A 27,537-nucleotide genomic window follows, 5' to 3' on the forward strand; every position below is an offset into this window, starting at 1 on the left:
ATTGTAAAATGTGGAGAGTGCCACCTACCGATAGCTACGCGTAACGCAAAAGTACAGAATCCTGTAACGTTTAAACTGGTCAGGGAAACCCCAAACAACAATTTTCCTACAAAAACTTTATTTCTGTTAAAGTAAAAACCCCTCAACTTTTTTCACTAGCTCCTCCTGGTCCAAAATTGTGCCGTGGTCGCCATTAACTGTACTAAACTCGACACTTTCACAACATTTCGATAACTGATAGTCGTCTTCTTCATTGACCATTGCAAACTTGGCTTTAACTAAATGCACCGGTGATTTTATCTTCTCGTGTTCGAACTTGTAGCCAATTACGGCCTTAAATCGTTTGTACAGCGTCAAGGCTGCTTGTTTTTCCATTTTTTGCTTGATTTCCACCTCAATTGGGAGCATTTCAAGTACCAGGTCACAGCGCTCGTTCATGTCTTTACACTTGAGTAACTTATCTTTGAAAGCAACTAGAAGATCAATTGGTACTAATACTGCCAGAATTTTGAAGATTAGAGCCGTCTGGAACTCGGCTTCGTCCACCTCTGGGAGATACTCCTTAGCTGAGGCAGTTAAGTAAGAGGGCGAACCGTCAATTGTGACCATTTTGCCCTTTAGCCCCATTTTTTCCAAAAGTGACACGACCTCGAGCCCCACAGCGGCCCCAAACGAGTAGCCAATGATCTTGAATTGCCTATTTTGGGGCAAGTTGGCTTCGATGTGCTAAAATTTGGTGTTGGGATTTGTCATAACTCAAAAAAAACTCACAGGTAGTAGTTTAAGGGCCACCTCAGTTATGGTGTCCTCAGGGTTGTTGTAATCGTACTGGACCCCGAAAATGTGGGCGTTTAGGTTTTTCGTCAAGTTGGCTAAAGGGTGGAAAACGCCCTCAATTCCAGCCAATAGGAAAATAGTGGGGGCGTTTGCACTTTCCTTTACGCGGCTTTCGAGCCTTATTATTGGCAGATGACTAGTTTTGCTGTCAGGGATGTATTTCATTAGCAAGTTGGTGCCTTTGGACGTTTTAGTGTCACTCGCTTTCACTTCGCTTCGGTCGGCTTCAATTTCCCGCAACCTTGAATTTGAAATTGGCGCGTAAAATTCTGGCGCGAGATTTAAACCCAAAACGCTTACTTGGCAAATGTGAGGCTGCGGACGTCCTTAGCTGTGATATAAATTTCGTACTCTTTTTCGAGAAGTTGTATTACTTCGGTTCCCATCATGGAGTCCATTCCTAACTCGGCTAAAGTCGCATGTTGACTGACTGTTTTTATGTCTTTGATTCCCAAAACTAAAGCAACGGCTTCTACAGCACTGAGGTTTTCATTCCGGTTGTGTTTTTCCGCTACGACCATTGACGAAACTACGGGATTCCCCTGTTTCAGGAAACGGTCCAAAACTTCCAAACAACTTGAGATTTTTTGTTGCAATGTCCCGCCAATCACTAGCTCGCGATTCTCCTTCTGCATCTTAGCAACTAAACCGACCTAAAATTTTCAATTTTGGTCAAAAAAATTGACATAAGTCAAAAACTATGACAGATAAGTACCAAAAATTTTAATTAATTTCAATCAGCTTGAAAAAACAAATTCAAAAATGCAATAAAAACAGTAAGTTATTTTATAAAATTTTAAACTTGGCGCCAATTTCTCATAGTTTCAAAAGTCTAGCCATTTTGAAAATAACTTAGTTGAACTCAAAATGGCCAATTCAGGCCGCATACAAAATTTCAACTCTCTAGCTGCACTAAAACTTAAGTACTGGTCCGCCAGGAGCCACAAACTTTGCCTCAACTCAAAACTTACGTCACCGATTGCTCCCCATTGGATGGCCAAGGCCGGGAACCCTTTATTTTTCCTTTTTTCGCAAATTCGCTCCATAATCGAGTTGGCCATGCCATAGTTGGTTTGTCCGCCATTTCCGCGTCCGCACGCCACTGACGAAAACACGACAAAATGGCGCAATTCCGGACATGACACTCGTGTGATTTCGTCTAAGAATCGAGTGGCTGTTGATTTAGGCGCGCGTGATAATTTGAAACTTTCTTCGTTTTGGTCTTCGAATAGAGCGTCTTTTAAAACCACCCCAAGGTTGAAAATACCATCAATGGGGCCCATGGTCGCCGCTTGCTTGATTAATTGAAGGCAACCAAGTTTCGTGGTAATATCATGGGTGGAAATCACGACTTGGACACCGTATGACTTCCATATGGTTAGGCGTTGGTTTTGGTACCCAGTTGTGACGCCATGACGTGATACAAGTACCAGTTTTGTGGCACCTCTGAGTACCAACCAATCAGCTAACTCTAAACCTACGCCTCCAAGGCCTCCGATGATAATGTAGACTTTGCTCCCATTGGCATAGAACCGTGGATGAACTTTGAACAATTGATCATTTGGGATGTGCGCAGTTTTTGGTTCTTCGTGCCGGATTTTGAGCATGACCTTGCCCATATGACGCCCAGTCATCATGTAACGATGGGCGGCTTCGATTTCCTCGCGTTTGAAAACAACCCGTGGTAAGGGTTTAATGAACCCAATTTTTATACCATCGGACACAATCTGGGACAATTCACGTTTCAATTCTGGGCTGTTATTATAAATCTGGTCAAGCATAACCCCATGATAACTAATTCCTTTCTCCATCATTAATAACCCCAATTGGGTGTTATTAGCAAGGTCAAATTTCCCAATTTCCAGAAAACGGCCCCCAGGAGCCACACACCGGACCGACGCCATTAATTTCTCCTCACTCAAAGAATTCAAAACTATGTCAACTCCACGCCCGTTTGTTTCCCGTTTGATCATTTCCTCAAAGGAAGTATCGCGTGAATTGCCAATGCGAGTTTGAGGTATTTGAGGATACATTTTCCTCAAATAGTCGCGTTTTTCTTGCGTGCCCACTGTGAGGTAGATTTGACACTTGTAGTAAAGACATACGTTAATGGCCGCTAGGCCTATTCCGCCAGTCGCTGAGTGGATTAAAATTGAACTTCCTGGTCTGAGTTTGCGGACCATGAGGAGGGCGTACAGGACGGTACCGTAGACGACGGGAATAGTGGCGCCATCTTCGAGGCTCCAAGAATCGGGGATTTCCCATAAAAGCGTCGGGTCGGCGGAAATGTGCGAAGAAAAAGCCGAGTTGTCGGTCATTCCGCATAAACGGCGCCCCCTGGTGGACAAAAGTCAAAAATTTTAGTATTTTTGGACTTGCCGGACAATTTCAGTGTGGAACGATGGGTCGCATGTGGGGTCTATTTTAATGTTGATTTTTCAAAAATTGCCAAAATTGCCGTAAAACAAATATTTTGAACACTAAAATCGGCAATTTAAAGCTAAAGTAACACCTGTAAGTCGTTAAATGGCCGTAACTTAATTTTTCCAAAAATTTTGAGTAAATTTAAATTCAAAAAACATGTATAAAAGGCTTAAAACCAGGTCAAAATGTAAAAAATTGTAGTTTTTTGCAAAAACCACTAAACTTTAGTTAAAAAAAAGTGCCCAAAAATCGTAATTTTTACTCAAAAATATGAATATTTTCAAAAATACTTTGGCGGAAAATTTGAATTTTACTCATTTCTTACCTCAAATCTTTCAAAGAAAATACCAAAACCGGCAACTTAAAACTAAAGTAAGTCATGAAGTAAATTTTTCCAAAAATTTTGAGTAGTTTTTTTTTTCAAAAAACAAGTAAGCCAAAACTCAAAACAATTGTATTTTTTGCAATAACCAATAAATTCTACTCGAAAAAAATCTAATTTTTAATCAGTAATGTTATCATTTTCAAAAATATAGTGGCGGGAAATTTAAATTTTTTACCTCAAATCCCTTCCTGCAAACTCAAAACCGATGGCACACTCCTGCTCCCTCCTATCACTGGTGATAACATCGACATTGATGCGTCCAGACGACAACATCACGTCCTTGAAATTAATGGTGGCGTAATAATTCTACAAAAAAAAAATTAAAAAAAAATTACAAACTCAAAAAAAATTACCAAAATCATAACATTTCCTTTTTTAATGACCGAATCCTTCCTCATGGGCCCCTCCAGCCACTTCAAACTCCCCAACTCCCCCCTCACTGTCACATTGGCGTAACAATGCTCACTCTCCACCTCCTCCAACTCCTCCAAAAGCAAGTGTCTGTACGTCCCCCAGGTGCCATCCTTGTAAACATTGAAGGCCAAATCTTTACGAATTTGTGCGGCAAAGAGTGAATTTTCCGGGTCGAATTCCGGGCTTTCGTCCATCAGGAAGTAACACCGGACCTTATTTCCGGTCGGTTCCGGGCGCAAACAACTGACCAGCCCCAGAATTCCCTCCGGAGTTTCGTTTTGCGCAAAAGCAATCACACTGTCGTGGTTTTTAAGCGACTTTTGCAATTCCGGTAACCAATCAAACGTTTCCGGGCCGATTTTTACGAAATGTGGCACGGGAATTGCGCAATTCTTCCGGAACATGATGAGTTTCTCGTCCGAAGTTGTGAATTCGGTGAGAATTTCCAGATTCTCGATGTTTTCCGAATGAAAATCTTTGGATTCGCGTGAGATTAGAAAACCTTTACTGCTCAAAGCTTGGAAGTAAAGCTTCGGAATTGTTGGTCTTTGTAAGAGTTTTGTTCCGATAATTAACAGTAAATTGCTCTCAGGAGTTAGAACAAAATCTTCGATTTTCACGCCCGGAATTTCCTCGAGTGTTTTTTTAGTGGAAATTATCACATTTGGTGTAATTACGGGAACATCATCAAGTGACTTGCAAAATAGGGGTGATAAAGGGGTTAATTGTGACGTTTCGTCCAGAATTTCCACCGACTTGAAGTGACTTTCAAGCGAATTTTCGATGATTATTTGAGTATTGACTCGGATCGAGTCACCGAGGCTTAAAGTGGTGGAGTTTGGAACGAATTGGTATTTTTCCAGAACCGGTTCCAGACGTTGTTTTTTCTTAGCGATTGATTTGGCTTGGAGACCCAAAATCTCGATCCCGCCGGACCTGAAATTCAAAATTTCAATTTTTTGAGCAATAATTTGCCAAAATTTGGAAAATAATTAACACCATTGGACTAAGCGGTAAATTTCAGTGTGAGACAATGGGTCGCACTGTGGGCCTATTTTAATTTTTAGTTTTTCAAAAAAAGTCAAAATTGCCAAAAATAATTTTTATGCTATAATTAATTATTATAAGTAAATTTTTAAATTAATTAATTAACCAAGTTAATTCTTTTGCCTAAATTAGAATGAGAATTAGTTAATATAAGCCTGATTTAATTTTGATATTTGAAAAAATAGTCGAAAATAAAAACAAATTTTAAACAAATATTTTACTAAAATCGTAAATGTTAATTTAAATATAATGATTTTAATTTCTCAAAAAAGTCAAAATAGCCTAACCCAAAAACTTTTTTGGACTTTTTTTTTTAAAATTTGCCACTGTTGAACTAATTGGACCATTTCAGTGTAAAACGAGGTGTCACACTTTAACTTTATTTCCATTTTGAAAATCCAAAAAATCGTCAAAAATCGTCAAAAAATTACAACTCACTTGATAACGTTGGCATCCTTGTAGCAATAGACCGGGATTAAAGCCTCCTCACCTCCCAACTGTTCCGCAAATTTTTTATGCTTAACCGGATTAATAACCATTTTTTGTATTCCCACGGGAACATACAACAATCTCGTATCATTCTGTAAAATCTTCAACTGTAGCATTTTATCGGTAAAAGTGCACCAATTCTCCTCCCATTTGACCAAACCGGACGACCCTTCCACATTACACTTGGCTATACCTTTGAACAAACCGCTAAACCGACGGTTAAACCGCCCAAAAAAAAACTAACCTGTAGTTATAACCCCTCAAGTACAACTCGCGATAGATTTCGTCGTGCTCCAAAATTTGAGTACAGTCACTACCTAAATCAATTGGCCCAAAGTCGGTTTCTTTTTGGTTTGTTTCTTCCAAAGTTCTTATTTTTCCGCTCACAACTAACGTGTCTTTTTCCAAAACTTCAAAATTACCATTCCCAAGCCCTATTGTGACTAGGAGTTTAACAAAGCCAGTTTTGGGCATTGTGACAGCTCGCACAAAACGGCAATTTTCAAAAACAACTGACACGTCCTCAGGCAGTAGGCGGCGACTTTGGGCAAAAGTTTCCCAAACTAGAGTCAAATACTTGGTAGCCGGGAACAAATTCCGGTCTAAAAAATTTTTTTACCACCTGAGTCACATACTTAATTTTTTCTACTACCGTCAATCACGTGCCCTTGCATAAACTTGTACTCATCGTAGACGTACGAGATGAAATAATCGCGTTGCTCAGCATCTGTTATGGTAAATTCGCGAAATTTGTAAGTGTACCAGCTCCTGTCATGGTTCCACTTGACCAATGGCGAGATCATGCCAGTGCCACGACTTACGGGAAACTCGACTTTTGGATACAATTGGTTAAGTTGAGGGGTGTGGCCTAACTCGTACAACCTATGAAATGAGAGTTATCAAAACTAGTTTCCACGGCGCGGGGCGTGGCTTAAATACCGTCCAATGGTCTCAAGGAAGTTAATTTTGATGCCGTCTGTGATCATGACGTCACGGTTGTTTAAATTCGAATCAGAGACGTTTAAAATGAAAGCGTTTTTTAGATTTAAGAGCGTGTCATGTGTTAGAGAGTCGGATCGAAGTTGGCCGTTTGGTAATTCCGGGGCGAAATCGGGGGTTTTCCCGTGGTTGTTGGTAGCACTGATTATGCATTCTTCAAGTGTTAGCGTTTTGTAGTAGTAGGCAGTTGCTAGTTTTCCCCAATTGTCACCGTAAATGACAGGTGACAAGTTTAAGGCTTTTAGTAGGTCAACAAGGCCTAACTGCACGATTAAAGACCCGAGAATGGGTTGGTAGGCTTGCGGTGGGGTTTTCCCCGAAAGGGTTTCGTTAATTCTGCAAAAATATGGATGCAGTTAGCTTTTTATTTTGAATTTGGCGCCAAAAAAATTTTTTTTGCCTAAAAATTTGTGGAAAATTCAAAATTTTGGTTAAAAATTACTAAAAAAAAAATTAAAAATGAAAAAAATAATTTCTATATAGTTGTAATTTAAAATTGGCGCTTAAAAAAAGGCGGGAAATTTGAATTTTAAGCCACCTACCTTTTAATCGTGTCGCAAAAAACCGGAAAGCCCATTAAAAACTGCCCTAGAACTTTATAGTTCCGTCCAAATTGTCCAAAATAAACATAGAAAGGTGTGTCTAAGGCCCTTCTGAGCTTTACTGACGTCACCAAAGGCCCGCTTTTGCCCACAAGAGTGAATCCCCGAAACATATGATTCGGAATATCTTTTTTGTAAATCTCGTGCAACAATGCGTTAAATTCAACGTCCAGTTTCAAATTAACTTGATTCAAAATTTGCGCCACGGCCTCTTCACTTCTTCCACTCACGCACACAAGTCTCGGCAAATCATCGTCTGGGAATCCCCCGTTTTTTTTCATTTTCCCAAAACGTTTAACAATCGCGTGACAATTGTTACCACCGAACCCGAAATTGTTTATTCCAACAATCGCTTCATTTCCTTCAAGTTCGGTTATTTCCGTCACAGCTTTCATTCTTTGTTTTTCAAACCCCACCATGCCTTCTTTGATGCGTTTCAGATTAATATTGGGGCTAATTAGCCCACTTTCCATGGCCAACAAGACTTTAATAAGCGAACAAATGCCAGACGCCGGTTCCGTGTGACCAATACTTGACTTAACCGAACCAACAAGTAGTGTTTTGTTTCTGGGTTTGGCCAAGGCACAGTCGATTGCCTCCACCTCCTGGGGATCGCCCACTTGGGTGCCCGTTCCATGGGCTTCTAGATAACTCAGCTGGTTTGGATGGACGTTGCTTTCGTCGTAAATTTCGGTCATTAGGATTTTTTGGGCTTGGGTGGAAGGAAAAGTGATTCCTTGTTCTTTGAAACCGTCCGAGTTGATTTTGGCGTTGATGATTTGGGCGTAAATTCGGCGTGAGTTTTTTGCTTTTTGGAGAAAAACGCAAGCTATGGTCTCGCCACGGACGTAACCGCTGGCGTCTTGGTCGAAAACGCGGCATTTGCCTTCGCTGCTCAACACACCGAGGCTGGAAATTAAAAATTTGGGCTAATTGGGCGATTGTAGTGTGGAATGATGGGTCGCACTATGGGTTTATTTTCAGTTTTGAATTTCCAAAAAAAATAAGCAAAAATGTCCGATAAGTCTAAAATAATTTTCTATGTGTTTTAAACCAACTTCTAATATTTTGGAATGTAAAAATAAAAATTATAATCATTATTTTTATTTTAATTTTTTTCAAAAAAATTGTATAACATACCAGAATGAGGTTAAAACTGTACAATTTGGCTATTATTAGTCAAATTGGTAAATTTCAGTGTGGAGAAATGGGTCACACTATGGGTTTATTTTGCGTTTTTGGTATTCGAAAAAATTGGCAAAATCGCCGAAATACGTAAAAAAAATCTAGAACGTTTTGTCACTAAATTTTAACATTTTTGCATGTTAAAATCAAAATTATAATAAGTATTTTTATTTTTGTTACACATTTTTTTCAAAAAAATTGTCAAAAATTGACTAAAATTATACCAAACCTTAAAAATTTTGCTATTATTATTTAAATTAGTCAATTGTAGTGTGAAACGATGGGTCACACCTATGGTCTAATCCGAAATTTAAATTTCAAAAAAAAAATGGCAAAAAGAGTCCTAAGATAGAAAACACTTGGCAATCAATTTTTAATTTAATGACGCAATCTCGGCCCAAAATATCAATAAAATTGGCATAAAATAAGCCCAAAGAAATTCAAAAAATTGGCCAAAATTTTTTCAAAAATCAAAAATACCACCACCAATCAACCGCCCGGTCAATTGTAGCCTGAGATGAGGGGTCGCACCATGAGTCTAATTCAAAGTTTGAAAACTTACCGGAAAAACTGGAGCGAGTTTCCGGGATGTAGCAACAAATTGGAGCACCCAACGAGCGCCTGGTCGCACTGCCCGCTCCGGATGGCCTTGAACGCATGTTCCAGTGCATTCCCGGAGCTGGAACACGCCGTATCCACAATAAACGAGGGCCCTTTCAGCTTGAGATAGTAGCTAATCCTCTGTGCTAGCAACGACCGGAGATATCCGGTGATTCCGTACCGCTCCGGTTCGCTGATACTCGTCAAAGTCCGGTTCTCCATATCGGACCAGGAGGCGCTGATGAAGACTCCGGTCCTGGTGCCCTCCAGCTCCCGGGGGTTGACCCCGGCGTCGAAGATGGCCTCCATGGCCGACTCCAGCACCATCCGGATCATGGGGTCCATGGTGTTGGCTTGGCGGAAGTGGAGGCCGAAAAATCCGGTGTCGAACTTGTCGATGTCGAGGATTTTGGCGGTGCGTTGGGGGATTTCCTTGTGGTCGAGCTTCCATCGGCGGTCGTCGTCGCTCACCATCTCCACCTTGTTGAAGAGGTTGTCCTGGAAGTGGTGCAGGTGGAGCGAGTCCGGGAGGCGGCCCGACATGCCGGTCACGACGACTTCGTCGCCCTCCGGGGGCTGGGACAGCCAGCGGCTGAACTGGTGGTTGGGTTCGCTGGAGCGAGACATTGTGTTCAAGGACGCAGGCGATGGGTGGCTTTGGGGTTTTTATAAGCTGGGGGCGAGTGGTGGGGGTGTTTTTTCCGGTGGTGAGGACGTCAACAATGGGTCGACTACCGACGACAAAATTAACAATGAATTAATGGGGATTAGCGTCCGGTTGACCTTAACATTGCCTATTGTGTGGTAAAATTACGAGCAAGGACATGATACACTCTAATTGCTCAAGAATATATTTTTCAACGATTTTCTAACAAGTTCCTGGAAATTTTTTATTCTATGTACTTGGCCTGCGTTTTTGAGATATTTCCACTGGGGGTGGCAAGGTTGAATTTTTGGTAATGTTTTATTCAAATTTTGGGAGATTTTATTATTCGATAAAAAACTTGACGAAAAATTCAATAAATCAAAACTTTTGACTATTTTCTACTTTTCACAACTTGAGTGTAATTAAAATATTTTTTTTTGTTTATTTTACGGCCAAACTAAAAGAGCTAGGAGAAAACGGTTTTTTCTATCGTAAAGAGCACATCAAAATCTAGAAGATAGAATTAGTTTTATTTGATTTTGACACATTTTAAAAATTGGCCGATTTCTAAGGGGGGAGGGAGGGTGTTAACTTTTTTATATTTTTTTTATTCTCTCATTTACGCCTAAACTATTCGAAAAAGTGAAACTGTTTTGACTCTTACCTATGCAAAATGATCCGGGGAATCGATTGGCATCGAAAAAATTGCCAAATTCCCAATAGTTTTTTAGTTATGAATTTTTTAAAATTTTACCAATTTTAGCATTTGTCTCCCATTTGCTCGAAAACTATTAGTCGGAGAACAATATTTTTTTTTGAAAAAAATAGATAACTTGAAGAGCTTTCCAACGATAATACACTTTACGGGGTTATCTCTGATAGTTCCGGAGCTATTGCACGAGAAATGTTCCGGGTACCCAAAACCGACAAAAACTGCGACGAAAATTGAAAAAATCAAACATCAAAAAATCGAACATATGGACTTTTTGTGGACTTTTAACAACTTTTGTGGGTTGTTAAGACATATAAAAGTCCATACAAATTTGCTGGTGTGAGTTTAAAAAAAATTTTTTTTCATCACTTTGAAGGTAGGTTACTCAGGAAATTTGAGCAAAAAAATTGAAAATTTTAAATTTCGTGAAAAGTTGTTATAATATAGAAAAAAAGCCGCTGAATCCAATGGAACAAACCGCATTGCTCTACGACTTTTAGTTTTCGAGTTATGAATTTTTTTGTTGAATAAAATTTTTCACTATAAGAAATACCTATCTTAATTTTTTGCAAAAAACGTTATATCTTTAAATCTTGTTAAATGTTGAAATAATACAGAAAAAAAACCGCTGAATCCAATGGAACAAAGCGCTTTGCTCTATGACTTTTAGTTTTTGAGTTATGAATTTTTTTGTTGAATAAAATTTTCCACTATAAGAAATACTTATCTTAATTTTTAGCAAAAAATTTTAAAACTTTAGATCTTGTTAAATGTTGGTATAATACAGAAAAAAGCCGTTGAATTCAATGGAATAAACCACATTGCTCTACGACTTTTAGTTTTTGAGTTATAAATTTTTTTGGTGAATAAAATTTTCCACTATAAAAAATGCCTATCTTAAATTTTAAAAGAGTTAAGAGAAAATGATTTTTTTCATCGTAAAGAGCACATCAAATTCTATAAGATAGAATCGGTTTTATTTGATTTTGAGACACTTTAAAAATTGACCGATTTCTAATGGGGGGCGTTAACTTTTTTATTTTTTTTTTATTTTCTCATTTACGGCTAAACTATTCTAAAAAGTGGAACTGTTTTGATCTACACCTATGCAAAATGATCCGGGGAATCGATTGGCATCAAGAAAATTGCCAAATTCCCAATAGTTTTTTAGTTATGAATTTTTTAAAATTTTACCAATTTTTGCATTTGTCTCCAATTTGCTCGAAAACTATTAGTCGGAGAACAATAATTTTTTTTGAAAAAGATAGATAATTTAAAGAGCTTTCTAACGATAACACACTTCGTGGGGTTATCTCTGGTAGTTCCGGAGCTTGTGCTAGATAAATGTTCCGGGTACTGGAAATCGGTCAAAATCGCAACAAAAATTGGAAAAATCAAACTCTAAAAAATAAACTCAATTAATTTTTTTCTACTTTTAACAACTCGAATGGGTTGTAAAGACACAGAAAATTCATCAAACTTTGCTAGAGTTAGTCATTTTTGAGAAATTTCCATAAATGTAGTTTTGACTTTTGATCCGAATTTTTGGTAATGTTTTATTAAAATTTGGTGGGACATTGACCGCGATATTAATATTCGTGATTTAATTATTTTCTAAATTTCCGGTCACTTATTTGAATTGTAATTTTCTTTACTTTACTAATCACTTTTCCTTGTCTCATTATTATTCATTTCAAACGTTCCAATAAATCAATTCTTGTCGACATTTTTATTTAATTTAATTTAATTATTTTTATTTCCACATTTCCGTCAAAATAGTTATTAAAAAAATAATAAACGGCAAACAAATACATAAAAAAGGAAGGGAAAAAAGGGAGTTTTTCAAATAAAAAACCACTCAAAAGTTAAAAATTTATTAAACGATCACTAAACTGACACCTCTATTTTGCCACATCAGTGTCCCACTTTAATAGAAATCCAGCGCGAAAATTTGGCTCACATCATTGACCAACTCCTTCTGCTCCAACATCGAGATATGGTTCCCACAAATCGTCATCGCCTCAACTTTACTTTCACTAAACTCGGCCAACTTATAATCCTCGTCCATGTTTTCGAGCGCCACTGGCGGATGTTCCGCCTTGTACAACTTGATCGTCGTAGATTTCAACTTGTTGCCGTTTGACTTGTAGTCTAAAATCGCCCGGAATCGCTCCCGGAGCGTGAACGCCACCTGTTTGTCCATTTTCTGCAAGTTGGGCAAGTCGGAAGGCACGAAACTGCGCACGGTTTCAATGCGCGCGTCAAAGTCCGGACAACTCATCAGTTTCTCCTTGTTCTTGACGATGAGGTCCAGAGGGAGGAAGATGGCGAGGATGTTCACCAGGATCATGCTCTCGAACTCGGCGGCGGTCTCCCCCGGGAGGTAGTGCTCGAGCAGGCGCCTGGTGTAGTGCGGGGAGCCGTCGATGGCCACGACGGTGCCGGTGTAAGAAGCGGCTTCGAGGCGGAGGGCCAGCTCCAAGGCCACCGTCACTCCGAACGAGTAGCCGATGAAGAAGAATTTTTTTTCGGTTTTGATGTGTTTCTCGATTTTCTGAAACACATTCATTTGATAGAGGATTTTTCGAGCTTTCCAGTGGTACCAAACTCAAGGATGTGCTGCTAATAGTTTGGAAGTTATTAGCGAAATACTTGTTAAATGTTGATGAAAATTAATTGTTTGATGGTTTCTAGTTTTCGGTTTTCCAATGAGAAAAGTATGAAAGCACTTAGAAAATTGTTAATATATTTAAAATCTTCATCTCAAAATCTATCAAATAGCATAGGTTTGAAGTCGACAAGTAGTTCTATTTTTGAAAAAAAAATTAATTCCATATGGTCTTCAAGTTACTAAAAAAATTGAAATGGTCTGTTTCTAAAAGAATTTACTTGGTAATTAAACAACATAAAACAATGACTTTTATCTCATTCGATAGAGAATTTTTCTAGCTTTCCAGTGGTACCAAACTTATAAACGTGTTACTAATAGTTTGAAAGTTATCAACGAAATACTTCATAAATGTTGATAAAAATTAATTTTTTGACTTTCTCAAGTTTTTGGTTTTCCAAGACAAATTGTGACAAAAGTATGGGATTATTTGTAAAACAATATCAAATTTGAAATCTATGTGTTAAAATCTGTAGAATGACATAAATTTTAAGTCTACAAATAACTTCATTTTCGAAAAAAAAATCATATTCCAAGTCGTTTCATTATTATAAAGAAAATGAAGATAGAAATTTTTAAAATTATTTACTTGGTAATTAAACAACATAAAACAATGACTTTTATTTCATTCGATAGAGAATTTTTCTAGCTTTCCAGTGGTACCAAACTCATAAACGTGTTAGTGATAGTTTGAAAGTTATGATCGAAATACTTCTTAAATGTTGATAAAAATTATTTTTTTTTACTTTCTCAAGTTTTCGGTTTTCCAAGACAAATTATGACAAAAGTATGGAATTATTTGTGAAACATTAAACATATTTGAAATCTACGTGTTAAAAACTATAGAATGACATAAATTTAAAGTCTACAAATAACTTCATTTTCGAGAAAAAAAATTATATTCCAAGTCGTTTCATTATTATAAAGGAAATGAAGGTAGAAATTTCTAAAATTATTTACTCGGTGATTAAACAATGCAAATCAATGGCTTTTATCTCGTTTGATAGAGAATTTTTCTAGCTTTCCAGTGGTACCAAACTCATGAACGTGTTAGTGATAGTTTGAAAGTTATGATCGAAATACTTCTTAAATGTTGATAAAAATTATTTTTTTTACTTTCTCAAGTTTTCGGTTTTCCAAGACAAATTATGACAAAAGTATGGAATTATTTGTGAAACATTAAACATATTTGAAATCTACGTGTTAAAAACTATAGAATGACATAAATTTAAAGTCTACAAATAACTTCATTTTCGAGAAAAAAAATTATATTCCAAGTCGTTTCATTATTATAAAGGAAATGAAGGTAGAAATTTCTAAAATTATTTACTCGGTGATTAAACAATGCAAATCAATGGCTTTTATCTCGTTTGATAGAGAATTTTTCTAGCTTTCCAGCGGTACCAAACCGATAAACGTGTTACTAACAGTTTGAAAGTTATAAACGAAATACTTGTTAAATGTTGATAAAAATAATTTTTTTAATTTTCTCAAGTTTTCGGTTTTCCAAGACAAATTATGACAAAAGTATGGAAGTATTTGTAAAACATTTAACAGATTTGAAATCTACGTGTCAAAATGTATCAGAGAGCATAGATTTGAAGTCTACAAATAACTTTATTTTCTAGAAAATTCTCAAATTTTAAGTGGTTTCAAACTAATAAATAAATCATCTAATTCTAAAATTATTTACTCAATAACTAAATAACCTACGACAATGATTTTTACCTCACTTGAAAGAGAATTTTTTGAGCTTTCCAGTGGTGCCAGACTCAAAAAACTGCGACTAGCATTTAGAAAACCATTAAACATTAAACCATTTAACAATCAAGCTTCCAATGAAATAACACTTGCTTCCTCAATGAATTACTCAACAACCAAATATCACAAAACAATGATTTTGGTTTCTTTGAATTTTTCACATAAAAAAAATTATACTTACTGGAAGAATATTTTCGACAACTTCTTGAATCGTGTGTTCTGGTTGTTGGTACGAATATTGCACCCCAAAAACCCTGGCATTCAAATTTTTGACAAAAGGTTCCAACTGTTTAAACACTCCTTCAACTCCTGGCAAGACAAAAATCGTCGGAACTTCGTCATCTCGCGCCTTACTCTCTAATTTAATTAACTCCTGATTATCGAATTGTCCGTCTGGAATAAACTGGATAATGGTATTTGTCCCCTGTTCCATTTTTTGCTTGCTTTTTTGGTCTTGAATATTTGACGTTCTTTGCGCCTCCAGCTCGACTAATCTATCATTGAAAAATTTAAAATCATTGATTGGGTGAGTTATTTGAATTAGTTACTTGGCAAAAGTCATGGTTCTGAGATCTTTAGGTGTGACATAAATTTCGAATTCTTTTTCCAGCACTTGCATCACTTCATTGCCCATCATTGAGTCCATTCCGAGTTCGGATAGAGATGATTGCTGACTGACTGTTTTAATGTCTTTGATGCCTAAAAGAGCGGCAACTACGTCAACTGCACTTTCACCACCGATTCTCTTATCGCGTTTTTCCGCCACAACCATTGACGAAACGATTGGTTCGTCTTGGTTTAATAATCGGTCTAAGACGTTAAGACAGCTGGAGATTTTTTGTTGGAGAGTTCCTCCAATTACTAGTTCTTTGTTGTCTTTTTGCATTTTGGCAACAAGGCCGACCTAAAATTTGATTTTTTTTACACACTAATAATAACGGGAGAGAAAAATTACGTCTCCAATTGCTCCCCATTGGATGGCCAAGGCTGGAAACCCTTCACTTTTTCTTTTTTCGCAAACTCGCTCCATGATCGAGTTGGCCATGCCATAATTGCTCTGTCCTATGTTTCCACGTCCGCAGGAAACGGATGAAAACACGACGAAAAATCGCAAATTCGGACACAAATCTCTCGAGACTTGGTCCAGATATTTGGTGGCGAAAGCTTTCGGTGTGAGAGAAATCCGGAAATTTTCTTCGGTTTGGTTTTCGAATAATTCGTCCTTTAGGACAACAGCGAGGTTGAAAATTGCGTCAACTGGAGCCAACTTTGTGGCTTCTTGTATCAATTTGACGCAATCGTCTTTTGACGAAATGGTGATTGTGGAAATGTTGACGCGAGCGCCGTATGATTGCCAGATTCTGAAGTGGGATTAAGTGATTAATTGGTTTTGGGTTTGGGATCGGATTACTTGATTCGTTGCGTTTGATAACCGGTTTGGACGCCAGTTCTTGAAGTTAAGACGAGGTTTCGAGCTCCTCTCAAGACCAACCAATCGGCTAATTCTAAGCCAAAACCGCCCAAGCCACCTAGGATTATGTAGGATTTGCTTGGATCAGCCCAGAATCTTCAAAAATTAAAATCACATTAACTGATTAATTATCAACAGAATTGGGAAAAAACTATCAAAACACGTGTAAAAACTTTTCGAATAATGCAAATTTGAAGTCTTGAAATGGGCCTATTTTTGAAAAAAATCTCAAGTACCAAGTGATTTTCTAATTAAGAATGGAAAAAAATTGTGAATTTCTAATATTATTTACTCCGTAATTAAGTACATCATAGTAATGATTTTTATTTTATTTGATAGAGAATTTCTCGAATTTTCTAGTGGTACCAAGCTTAAAATAATGCTACTAGCAGTTAAAAAGTTATTAGACTTAAATCTTGATATGAACTAACTTTTTAAAGATCACTAGAGACCGCATTGTCGGAACTTTTTCTAACTCGCATTTTTTAGGGGTTTTTCGTACAACTCGAAATAAATTTGTTTTGTTAAAAAGGAAAATATTTGATAACTTTTTTATTTTTCCTAAACTCTTAAATTAACTTGTATCCCATATATTGAAACATCCTACAGTTGTGTTTAAAGTTCCTAAATAAAATAAAATATTTTTATCAATTTTTTTTTACTGGTAGTAAATTTATTATTTTTTTATCTACAGATTTTTTCCAGTCTTTCAGACTCATAATTTCTTAATGTTTCAATTACAGTTCCCCATATTTCATATTCAATCCTAATTTTTTCACTTATTCGTGATTTTACTATCTTATTTTATTTATTATCAATTTATTAAAAATAATCAATAGGTATCAAAATTGCAGTGTTTACCAATTATTCAGTTTCCTTTTAAAAATGTATCTATTTTAATTATTATAATTATTGTAATTATTAATTTTTTTAAACCGGCAGTGAAATAATTTTAATTAGTTCTGTTTTCGTTAAAAATAAATCAAACTATTTCAAAGGCTAAGCGCAATCGGCCATTTATTCGCATCTAAGACGAAATCCCGTTCTGTGAGAAAGACCGGTGTCGCATTTGTCCCACGGATGAGTAATTGACCAATGAAAATATTAAAATCACCTCCTACTTGTTTATCAACCGCACAAAAAATTGCAAGCCGATTGAAGCGTTTGTCATTGGCTAGGGGTGGGGTTTCGCTCTCCCAACCGTAAACGGGCCAATCATCAGGCGATTGAAACTGAGCAAAAAACTGTTGCTTGATTATTTTGGCAATGTCGGCGAAACCGTCTGGAATTTCGCCGTTTTCTACATTTTCTATTACAAAAAATCGTAGATTTTTGCAATTTCGTGTCCAAACTCAAACTTTTCGCACGTTTTCTAACAAAAACTCGATTGTTTCGCAACAAAAGACTAACAAATTTTCTTGTAATAAAATCCATTTTTTTTTAAATTACGAAAAATATTCTGAATTTGCTATGCAAATAATTTTGGTAAAAACCGCATCTCGCTGTCGTCTTTTGTTTTCGACTTATAAACAAAAGTTGACATTTTAGTGAAATCTTGAAAAAATTCTTATCTTCCTTATTATAAAAGATACACATTTAAAATAAAGACATTATAGGCACTTTTTTACAGAGAATTTAATAATGTTATCAGCCATTTTTTTAAATCATTTGTTTAGCTGTAATAACATAAAGTTGTATTTTTTTAAATGAGAATAGTTGACTATGACATTTTCGAAAAGCTTTTTTTTCTGGACTCAAAACCGTATAAATATAGTTTCACATTGTTATCTATTTTTGATAAAAGTATATTTAAATATATTCTTATATATTATATACATAATATATAATATATATTATTTTTATATATAATTAAATATTAAATATATTTTTTGTTAAAAATATAATTAAATTATTCAAGTAAAAGTCTACTATTTGCTAAAACTGCAACGTATTCTGAGTTTTTCTGTGGCAAATTTGGCGAAAAATATTCATTGGCGACTGCGTAGCGATTTTTCAAAAATTGGTCTTTTTTATAACGAAAAGTTAAATAATTCCGAAACGAAAAAAGATAGACCTATAGTAGTTTATATAAAGTTACATTATTTTTTTGCGTAGAATCTAATTATGCAAAAATATATCGTGTGTTCCATTTAAAAAAATATAACTTTGGAGCACCACCCTGTATACAACACCCTGTGTATGATAAAGATATCTTCAGTTTATGGTCTTTAAGTTGCTCTATCGGATAATAAAAACGGCACGGCAATATTTCAAGTAACAAAAAAGTTATAGACCGATAATGCACCCTGTGGGTCACTCTGTATTATAACAAAATCATAAAATCGCTTCAGTAGTTTTAGACAAAATTAAAAAAAATTGATAATAAAATTTAAATTTTTTGAATTCATTTTGAAAAATTCTAGCGTTTTTGTAATTTTGTTAAAAATAATTCATACTTAGGCAAACACTGAATGGAACAGTCAGCTTGATTTTCTTCCCTAATCTTCACTAAAACCTTTCCGATGTGTTTTCCGGTCATCATGTACCGGAAGGCAGCCTCAACATTGTCACTTTCGAAGACAGTCCTTGGGATCGGTTTAACGTAACCCTTCCTTATCCCCTCTTCAACTTTTCGGTTAAGTTTCAATTTGTCTTCATCTGACTCTTTAAAGAGCGTATCAACCATAATTCCGTGATAACTGGCACCTTTCTCAAGCAATAAAAGTTGAATCGCATTATTGTTAACTAAATCGAATTTGCCAATTTCAAAAAATTTGCCACCACGTGCCAGACACCTAACAGAGGCCCTCAACTTTTCCTCCGTCAAAGAATTCAAAACAATGTCAACACCACGGCCTTTGGTTTGCGTTTTGATCATTTCTTCGAACGACAAGTCGCGAGAATTGCCGATGTGGTCATCTGAAAATCACGAACGAGCGAAGCGAGTGAGTGCTTCAAATATATAGTTTTTTCGTGGTAGTACCTGAAATTTGTGGAAAGTTTTTTCGCAAAAACTCGCGTTTTTCTTTGGTGCCCACCGTGACGTAAACGTCACAACCATGTGCCAAGGCCACATTCAAGGCCGCAAGGCCAATGCCACCGGTGCCAGAATGGATCAAAATCGAAGTACCGGGTGCCAAAGTCGAGCGCTACAATTGATTTCTTTCAAAAATGGAAAATAAAATTTTTGTGGTGGTACCATCAAAAGGCCGTAAATGACGGTACTGTAAACCACTGGTACCGTGGCTGCGTCTTCGAGGGACCAATGGTCGGGTATCCGCCAACAAAGGGGCAAATCTGGGTTGATTAAAGTACCCATGGCTCGATGGTCCGTCATGCCCATGATTCTGGTACCGTTAAAGTCGCGTCCACTGTACTCCAGGCCTTCGATTGAGTCTTGTTTGGTGCGTTCCATGGCTAGTACGATGCGGCCGGTTGCTGTCATGATGTCCTTGAAGTTGATGGCGCAGTAGTTGGCCTTGAAACAAACAAAAATTCAAATTTTTAAAGCATTTTGACAATTTTTTGGAAAATCAACGGTAAGATAGGACCACAGTGTGACCCATCGTTTCAGGCTGAAATTGTCCAATTAGAACAATGGTAATCAAGTTTTAAATTTTTGATTCAACTTTTAGCACTTTTTGACTGTTCTTTAATTACTTGTTACAATTTTTATATTTTTATGTATGTAAAGTCTAAAGTATAGAAAAAAAAACGTATAAAAATTTTATTTTACGTTCTTAGACCATTTTGACTATTTTTTTGAATAGTTAAACTTTAAAATAAATGCATAGTGTGACCCATCTTTTCAGGGTGAAATTAACCAATTAAAAAAACGGTAAACCTCAACCCAATTTTAGGCAGTTTTTGAAAAAAATAAAATAAAAAAATCAAACTCAGAATTTGAAATAAATACGCAATTTTTGTTTTCTTATTTAAACATTAAAGTTTAGTTAAAACAATGTATTAAAAAAAATATTTTACGTTTTTGGTGCATTTTGACTATCTTTTGAGCGCTCAAACATCAAAATAAATTTATAGTGTGACCCATCGTTTCACACTAAAATTTACCGGAGAGTGCAATACCGGCAAAATTTTTTTAAAAAAATTAATATTTTTGGCAAAAACTTACAAAAATAACCTTTGGGTCCGTCTTGGACAACGGCCCCTCCACCCATCGCAAGCTGGACAAGTCGCCACGTGACAATAAACTAACAAACGCATGGTCCTTGCGACTTTGCACCGCCTCATCCAAATGCAAATGTCGGTAAGTCCCCCACTTTTGGTTTTTGTAAACATTGAAAGCCAAATTTTTGGCCAATTGTTCGTCCAGTTGTGGTATTTCTTGTCCCATGATGGAAACACATGAGATTTTGGTGCCGCCTGGCTCCTTTCGGAGACAGTTAACGAGCCCTAAAAGCCCCTCAAGGGCCCCCTTTTCACTGTAGAGCACCACACGTGTGTCAGTTTTCAGTTCTTCCTTAACGTGTTGGACCCAATTGAAATTTTCCGAACTTACGTTAATCAGTTTTTGATTAAATTTGCCGCTTTCTGTTTTTTTGAACAGAATTAATTTCTCATCAGGTGTTACAAATTGGGTTAGAATTGTGATTTTATCGCCGAATTCGGGCTCAAAATTTGCGTCCTCTCGACTTAGAGCAAAGCCGTTTTGGCTCAAAGCTGACAAAACTTGGTTCAGGAGAGTCACACGTTGAAATAATTTTGTGGCAACAATTAATAATAAATTGCTAGTTGACGATAAAGTCGTAGCTTCGATTTTAACTCCTGGGATGTCGTCAATTTTGGTTTTGGTTGAAATTGTCAATTTTGGGTGAATTAAGGGAATGTCTTCAAGGGCGTTAAACAAAAGTGGCATCACAAAAGACACTTCAGGATTGCTAAACTCGTCTAGAATTTCCAATGCCGTAAAATTTTTTTCCAAACTTTCGTCAAGTATTATCTGAGTGTTGACTCGGATTGCTTGAGTTAAATCCAAATCAGTTGCGTTGGGGATAAAAATACTTTTTTCCAATACTGGTTCCAGGATTGGTTTGCGTTTCGAGATGGCGTTGGCCTGGAGGCCCAAAATTTCGATCCCGCCACATCTGGAGACAAAATATACATTTTTTTGAAAATTAAACTTTAAAATAAAGGGGTGGTGCGACCCCTCGTTCCAAACTACAATTTACCGATTAGTCGAATAGTAACAAAATTTTTAATTTAGAAAATTATTTTAAACCGTTTGTGGCATTTTTTTGGAAATTTTTTTAATAAATTATGTTAATATCATAAAACGTCACAAATAAATTAAAATTTTACGATTTGATAAATACGGAAAAAAATAATTAAATTTTTTAAGCCTTTTCGTTTTTTTTTAGAACACTAAACATCAAAATAAAGTAATAGTGTGACACATCGTTTTTGACTGAAATTAACCGACTAGTTTAACTGTGTTAAAATTTTTACGATTTGGGTAACACTAACCTGATAACATCGCTGTTTTTGTATGACGAGACCGGGATCAAGTGGTCACTTTTTTTTTCGACAATTTCTAGATGTTTGATCGGATCAATTGACAATTTTTTGATTCCTGTCGGAACATATAAAAGCCTCGAATCGAGTTCCAAAATTTTAATTTGTAGCATTTTATCCATAAAACTGATCCAGTTATTGTCCCATCGGACCAACCCAGATGACCCATCAATATTACACTTGACCAAGCCTTTGAACAGCCCACTGTAATTGTAACCACGCAAATACAACTCCTTGTAAACTTCAAACTCGTCCAAGTACTCCTTCGGATCGTCACTAACTTTTAATTCGGGTAAATCCACTTGGTACGACTTGATGTCATCTGGTACCAAGACACGTCCTGTCATGACAATACTGTCGTTTTCGACAATTTCAAAAAACCCACTTTTACGCTGGATTGACACGGCAAATGTGATAAATCCAGCTTTGGGCATGGTGGTAGCTCTTACAAATTTGCAATTTTCGAAAACTATGGGCAAATGAATGGGTTGCGCGTAGCGCTCTTTGGCTATTATCTCCCAAATTATGTTCAAATAACCAGTAGCTGGAAACAAATTGCGGCCTAAAACGCAAAAAAAATTTAAACTTTTGACAATTTGCACCAAGTCACATTTTTGAAAACACTGAGAATATGGGTAAAGATACAAAAAAAATGTTCGGACGAAAGTTGTAGAGAATTAAATTTGCTACAAAAAAGTTCAAAAAACTTTTTTTCTATCTGTGACAGTTTCGGTTCCACAAGCGTTCAAAAACGCGAAAAAAAAGTTACTTTGTTACCAATCGTCAAGTAACGAAAAACTGGTTTCATTATCTTAACCGTTAAAGATAGACATTTGTCGCTCGAAACTTTTTTGTAGAAAATTTAATTCTCTACAAAATTGTTTCTTACACTATTTTTGTATCTTTTATCGTTTTCTTATGATAGTGAGTTAAAGAGAAAAACTATAAGCAACTGGCGTACCGTGCCATATTTATAAAAACACTGCAAATACGGTTAAAAATACAAAAAAATGTAAAAAACTAGATTGTAGAAAATTAAATTTCCTACAAGAAATGTAGCAACACCATTGTTTTATCTTCAACGGTTTGGGTGTAAATAATTAATGAAGTAAAAAAACACCACCAAAATGACGAAACCATCGCTTGTGAGTGTTTAAACATCCTTAGGGCCCAAACGGTCAAAGATATAGACAAAGTCCCGGGGACTTTTTTGTAGCAAATTTAATTCTCTACAACTTTCTCCTCAACATTTTTCTTGTATCTTCATCCAGGTGGTAGCAAACGTACCGTCAATCACATGCCCCTCCAAATAACTGTTCTCATCCATCAAGCCAATATCGTACTTGGCGTCGGTTTTTTTCGCAAATGCTGTAAAAGCAGTACTGTGCCAAATCTTGTCATGGTACCACTTGACCAATGGCGATATCATGGGCGTGGCCCGACTGACCGGAAATTCAACCGGTGCATACAACTTTTCTAAATGCAAATCAACTCCATTTTGGTACAACCTGAAATCCAAAATTAAATTTTTGGTAGTACCACTTTAATCAAATGTACCGTCCAAGCCCGTCTAAGAACGCAACCAAACCTTTTGTCACGTCCAACACAAAAGTTTGGTCATTTTCGGGTTCGGGTTCCAAAATTTGGGTTCTGGTACTTGCAGTCAAAACTTGAAATTTGTGGTTTTCCGAGTCAATGTTTCGCACCGTTTCGAGTAACTGTTCCAGTGGTAATGTTTGGATCAAGTGAGCCAAGTTGGTGGTACTGTCCAGTTTTGGTACCACTCCAAGGTCACGCAAAGTTTCAAGGATTGAGAATTGTGTGCACACGCTTGCAAGTAGGGTGGTTTTGGTACTCGAAAGAGTGTCGTATAAGGTGGTACCACCGCCCAAAATTTCATTTATACGTTCCATGGTACTTCGAAATTTTGGGAATAACATAAAGTACTGACAAACTTCAAGGTAACACTTTTGAAAGTTGCCGAAATGCACCCGGCACTCGTTTGATTCGTTCTTTATTTGGCTAATTGAAGTACCAAAAGTACCATTTTTTGACACTAGGGCGTACCCACGGTACAAATGCGTGGTAAAGCGATTTTTGAAGAGTTGGTGCAACATTGCGATAAATTCAACGTTGAATTTTGATTTAACCTTATTAAGTATTTCTTCAACTGCTTGAACAGTACGACCACTCACACAAACCAGTCGTGGTACTTCGTCATGGTACTTCAGGTTCTTTTTGGACACGCGTTTCAAAATCACGTGACAATTGTTACCACCGAATCCAAAATTGCTAATCCCAACAATGGGTTCTTCCCCCTCCAAGGGGGTGATTTCCGTGGCCACCCTTAATTTTCCCTGCTCAAGGGATGTGAACCCGGCCTTAATTTGGTTCAAGTTCATGTTTGGTGCAATTTTTCCCTCTTCCATAGCTATCAGTACCTTGATAAGGGAGGACATACCAGAAGCTGGTTCCGCATGGCCTATGTTTGACTTGACGGAACCTATAATTAGGGTTTTTTCACGTTGGGTCACAATGGCGTCGTCTACAGCTTGAAGCTCTTCCCCATCGCCCACTTTGGTACCAGTACCATGTAGTTCCATGTAGGTTATTCTGGATGGTACTATTCCACATTCGTTGTAGATTTCTTTGAGGAGTTGGCCTTGCATTTTGTGAGAGGGAAAAGATAGGCCTTCGCTTTTGAAACCGTCGTCGTTGATTTTTGCACCCACGATCTAAAATTTTGACAATTTTTGGAATTTTAAAAATTACAAATTTGCACGTTATATTAATTAAAATTATAATATTTGGTTATAATTATATAAAATTAATCAAAAAACTCAAAATTTAAAAATTTTGCCTATTTTTTGAAAAATTAAACGTCAAAATAATAGAGTAGTATGACCCATCTTTCCACACTACAATTTACCGATTATTTGAACAGTGTTAAAATTTTAAGTTTTTGACAAAAATTTAAGCTATTTTGACTTATATTTAAAAAAATCTTAAGCACAATAAATTTTGGTGATCACAATGTAGTCTAAAACATTTGAATTTAGTAAAAAAATAATTTAAAAAATTATAGTTTTGATGTTTCAAAAAATTTTGCCTATTTTTGAAAAACTAAACTTTGGAATAAACCCATAGTGTGACCCATCATTTCACACTAAAATTGACCAACTGATCCAAAAATAATCAAATTTCGCGTATTTAACCAAATCTAGTTAAATTTTTTACACAAAATTGACTTACTTGGGCATAAATCCTGCGTGAATTTTTTGCCTTTTGCAGAAAAACACAAGCAATTGTCTCACTTCGCACATATCCATTAGCCTCTTGATCAAACACTTTGCAAATGCAATCTTTGCTCAAAAGGCCGTACCTTGCAAACTGTAGGGTGGTACCAGGATGAAGGGTTAGGTTACAACCGCCCACAAGGGCATTATCACACTTGCCCGTCCTTATGGCCTTGAAGGCATGCTCAAGGCCATTGAACGAGCTGCTACAAGCCGAGTCCACCACAACGGAAGGCCCTTTGAGCTTCAAGTAGTAGCTGATGCGATGTGGAATGAAACTGCGGCTGTAGCTGCAAAAAAATACATAAAAAATAAAATAAAAAAACAAAAAATATATATCAAAAAAATTCAAAAAAAGTATTTACCCCGTCATCCCGAACTTTTGGGGCTCGTCGGCTTCGCTCAAACTGGGCGCCTCCAGGTCCGACCAGGAGTACCCCACAAAAACCCCCGTCCTGCTCCCCTCCAACTCCTTGGGGTGGAATCCCGAATCCAGAATCGCCTCCACAGCAACTTCCAGGAAATTGCGCATCGCAGGGTCCATGTTTTCGGCTTGTCGATGATGAATCCCGAAAAATCCCGGATCAAAAGTCCCGATTTCGGGAAGAAGGCCACCTTTTGAAGGAATCTCCTTGTTTACGACCTTCCAGCGTTTGTCGATTTTGTCCATCATGTATTTCTTGGCGAAGAGATTGTCCCGAAATTCCTGGACGTTGTTGGAGGCCGGGAATCGCCCCGACATCCCTGGAATTAGGGATTAGAGAGATTTAATCCCGGGATTAGGTACCTGTAACGACGACTTCCTCTCCAGGCGGTGGAGTTGCCAGCCATTGTCCGAATTGGAAGTTGGTGGTGTTTGAGTCCATGTTTGGGGAAGAGTGTGTGCGGAAAATAATTGAGTAGAAGTTTTATAATCTCGGACGTATTTGAATACAGGAAGTGTTAATTTATTCCTTTGTGTTGTTTGTCTAGTAATTAATACTAGCAATGAGTTGACAACAAGACGTAAAAGCACTATTTTGTCACCAAGAGACTAATTGCCATTTTTTTCAGTCAATACATGAGTTTTTTCGTAGTGAATTATTCAAAAAAAGTATTGGGTACAATTAATTAAATTCAATTCAAGTTCATTGTCACTCATTTTTTGAAAAATTACTACTTGGAATTTAAATTTAATGCATGTTCTATGAACTCTGGAATTGATTTACAATAGATTTGTTTACGCATTTGAAGGTTGTTACTCTTTCGGTACTTTGGTAATTCAAATTGTCGGAACAATTTTGATTGGGGGTCTTGGAATGACTAATAACATAAAAATTTAAATGAAAAACACTCAAATTTTGGTGAAAACTAAAAAATTTATATACCATTCAACTAATCAGGCAATTTTAGCTAGAAAAGATGGGTCGCACTATATATTTATTTTGACGTTTGGTAATCCAAAAAAATAGTCAAAATGTCCTTAAAGTGTAAAACAAGTTTATTTATACGTTTATATGTAAAGTCTAAGAAATTTAAAAGTTGAATAGAGATTATGATAATCATTTCGTATTCTAAATTCAAATTTAAAAAAATATATTAAAGAAAAACACCTAAAACTGAGTTAAAATTACAAAATTTGTTTACCGTTAAACTAATCGGTAAATTCTAACTTGAAATGAGGGGTCACATGATAGACCTATTCCAAGATTTACTTTTTCAAAAAAAATGCCAAAACAGTTAAACACAAACAAAATTATTTATTAAATAATTTTATTAATTGAATTGTATTATTTTAAACCAAAATATAATTTTTTAAATATTGTTTTATTTCAAGACCAAAATTTTACCACTAGTAAACTACTCGAAAAATTTCAGCTTAAATCGAGGGGTCACACAACCCATCAAATTCGATGTTTAGTCTTTCAAAAAATTGCCAAAATGGCCTAAACAATTTTTTTTGTAAATTTTTATTAAAATTTAATTTACCGTCTGTTTATTTATTATCGAGATTAATTATTATTAAACTATAATTTTGTTTTAATAAAAATATGCCAAAATAGACTTAAAAATGCGTCAAAAATTAAAAATGTTACAACCATTGAGCTAATCGGTAAATTTCAGTGTAGAACGATGGGTCACATCATGGACCTATTTTGACGTTTAGAGATTCAAAAAAAATATCCAAAATATACATTTTACAGTAAATTGTTTCAACACAATACAAAACTAATTACGGGCCAAAAAACCATAATTTCGTTCAAATTTATACGTTTTACTGATTTTTTTCTACAAACACTTTAATTACTATAATTCAACTCTCGTAACGATTGCTTCAGTAGCGATGAAAACGCTGAAAAAACAGAACGCAATTTTCAAAATCGGTAAAATTCTTGCAATCATTCCCGGCAATCGCGCGCAAAAAACCTACTCGGTAATTTATTTCACTGTTTTAACAATCAGTGTTTCCTTGACGTACATTTACCGAAA

The 27,537-nt window shown here is 36.3% G+C and overlaps 2 protein-coding genes across 2 annotated transcripts; both read right to left on the bottom strand.

Annotated features, from left to right (window-relative positions):
- Window positions 1-101: 101 nt before the first annotated feature.
- Window positions 102-9,684, bottom strand: LOC660178 (fatty acid synthase). The gene is made up of 12 exons (XM_015980710.2): window positions 8,945-9,684; window positions 7,138-8,106; window positions 6,536-6,931; window positions 6,249-6,478; window positions 5,841-6,198; window positions 5,546-5,803; window positions 4,000-4,996; window positions 3,822-3,952; window positions 1,809-3,174; window positions 1,138-1,490; window positions 772-1,078; window positions 102-726 (listed from the first exon to the last, which is right to left on the bottom strand). Exons 1-12 carry the CDS (start codon window positions 9,607-9,609, stop codon window positions 127-129), a joined length of 6,630 nt encoding a protein of 2,209 aa, XP_015836196.1. The 5' UTR covers window positions 9,610-9,684; the 3' UTR covers window positions 102-126.
- A 2,516-nt stretch (window positions 9,685-12,200) lies between these two features.
- On the bottom strand, window positions 12,201-26,005 carry LOC660113 (fatty acid synthase). Its single transcript, XM_966373.4, has 15 exons — window positions 25,856-26,005; window positions 25,434-25,812; window positions 25,025-25,358; window positions 23,330-24,507; window positions 23,060-23,280; window positions 21,725-22,334; window positions 20,373-21,345; window positions 19,440-19,718; window positions 19,224-19,389; window positions 18,697-19,159; window positions 16,181-16,336; window positions 15,725-16,130; window positions 15,318-15,673; window positions 14,951-15,263; window positions 12,201-12,894 (listed from the first exon to the last, which is right to left on the bottom strand). The coding sequence occupies exons 1-15, from the start codon at window positions 25,932-25,934 to the stop codon at window positions 12,268-12,270; spliced, it is 6,540 nt and encodes a 2,179-aa protein (XP_971466.1). The 5' UTR covers window positions 25,935-26,005; the 3' UTR covers window positions 12,201-12,267.
- Window positions 26,006-27,537: the final 1,532 nt, after the last annotated feature.

Source organism: Tribolium castaneum, chromosome 8 (genome assembly GCF_031307605.1).
Source record: "Tribolium castaneum strain GA2 chromosome 8, icTriCast1.1, whole genome shotgun sequence".
Classification (NCBI taxonomy): domain Eukaryota; kingdom Metazoa; phylum Arthropoda; class Insecta; order Coleoptera; family Tenebrionidae; genus Tribolium; species Tribolium castaneum.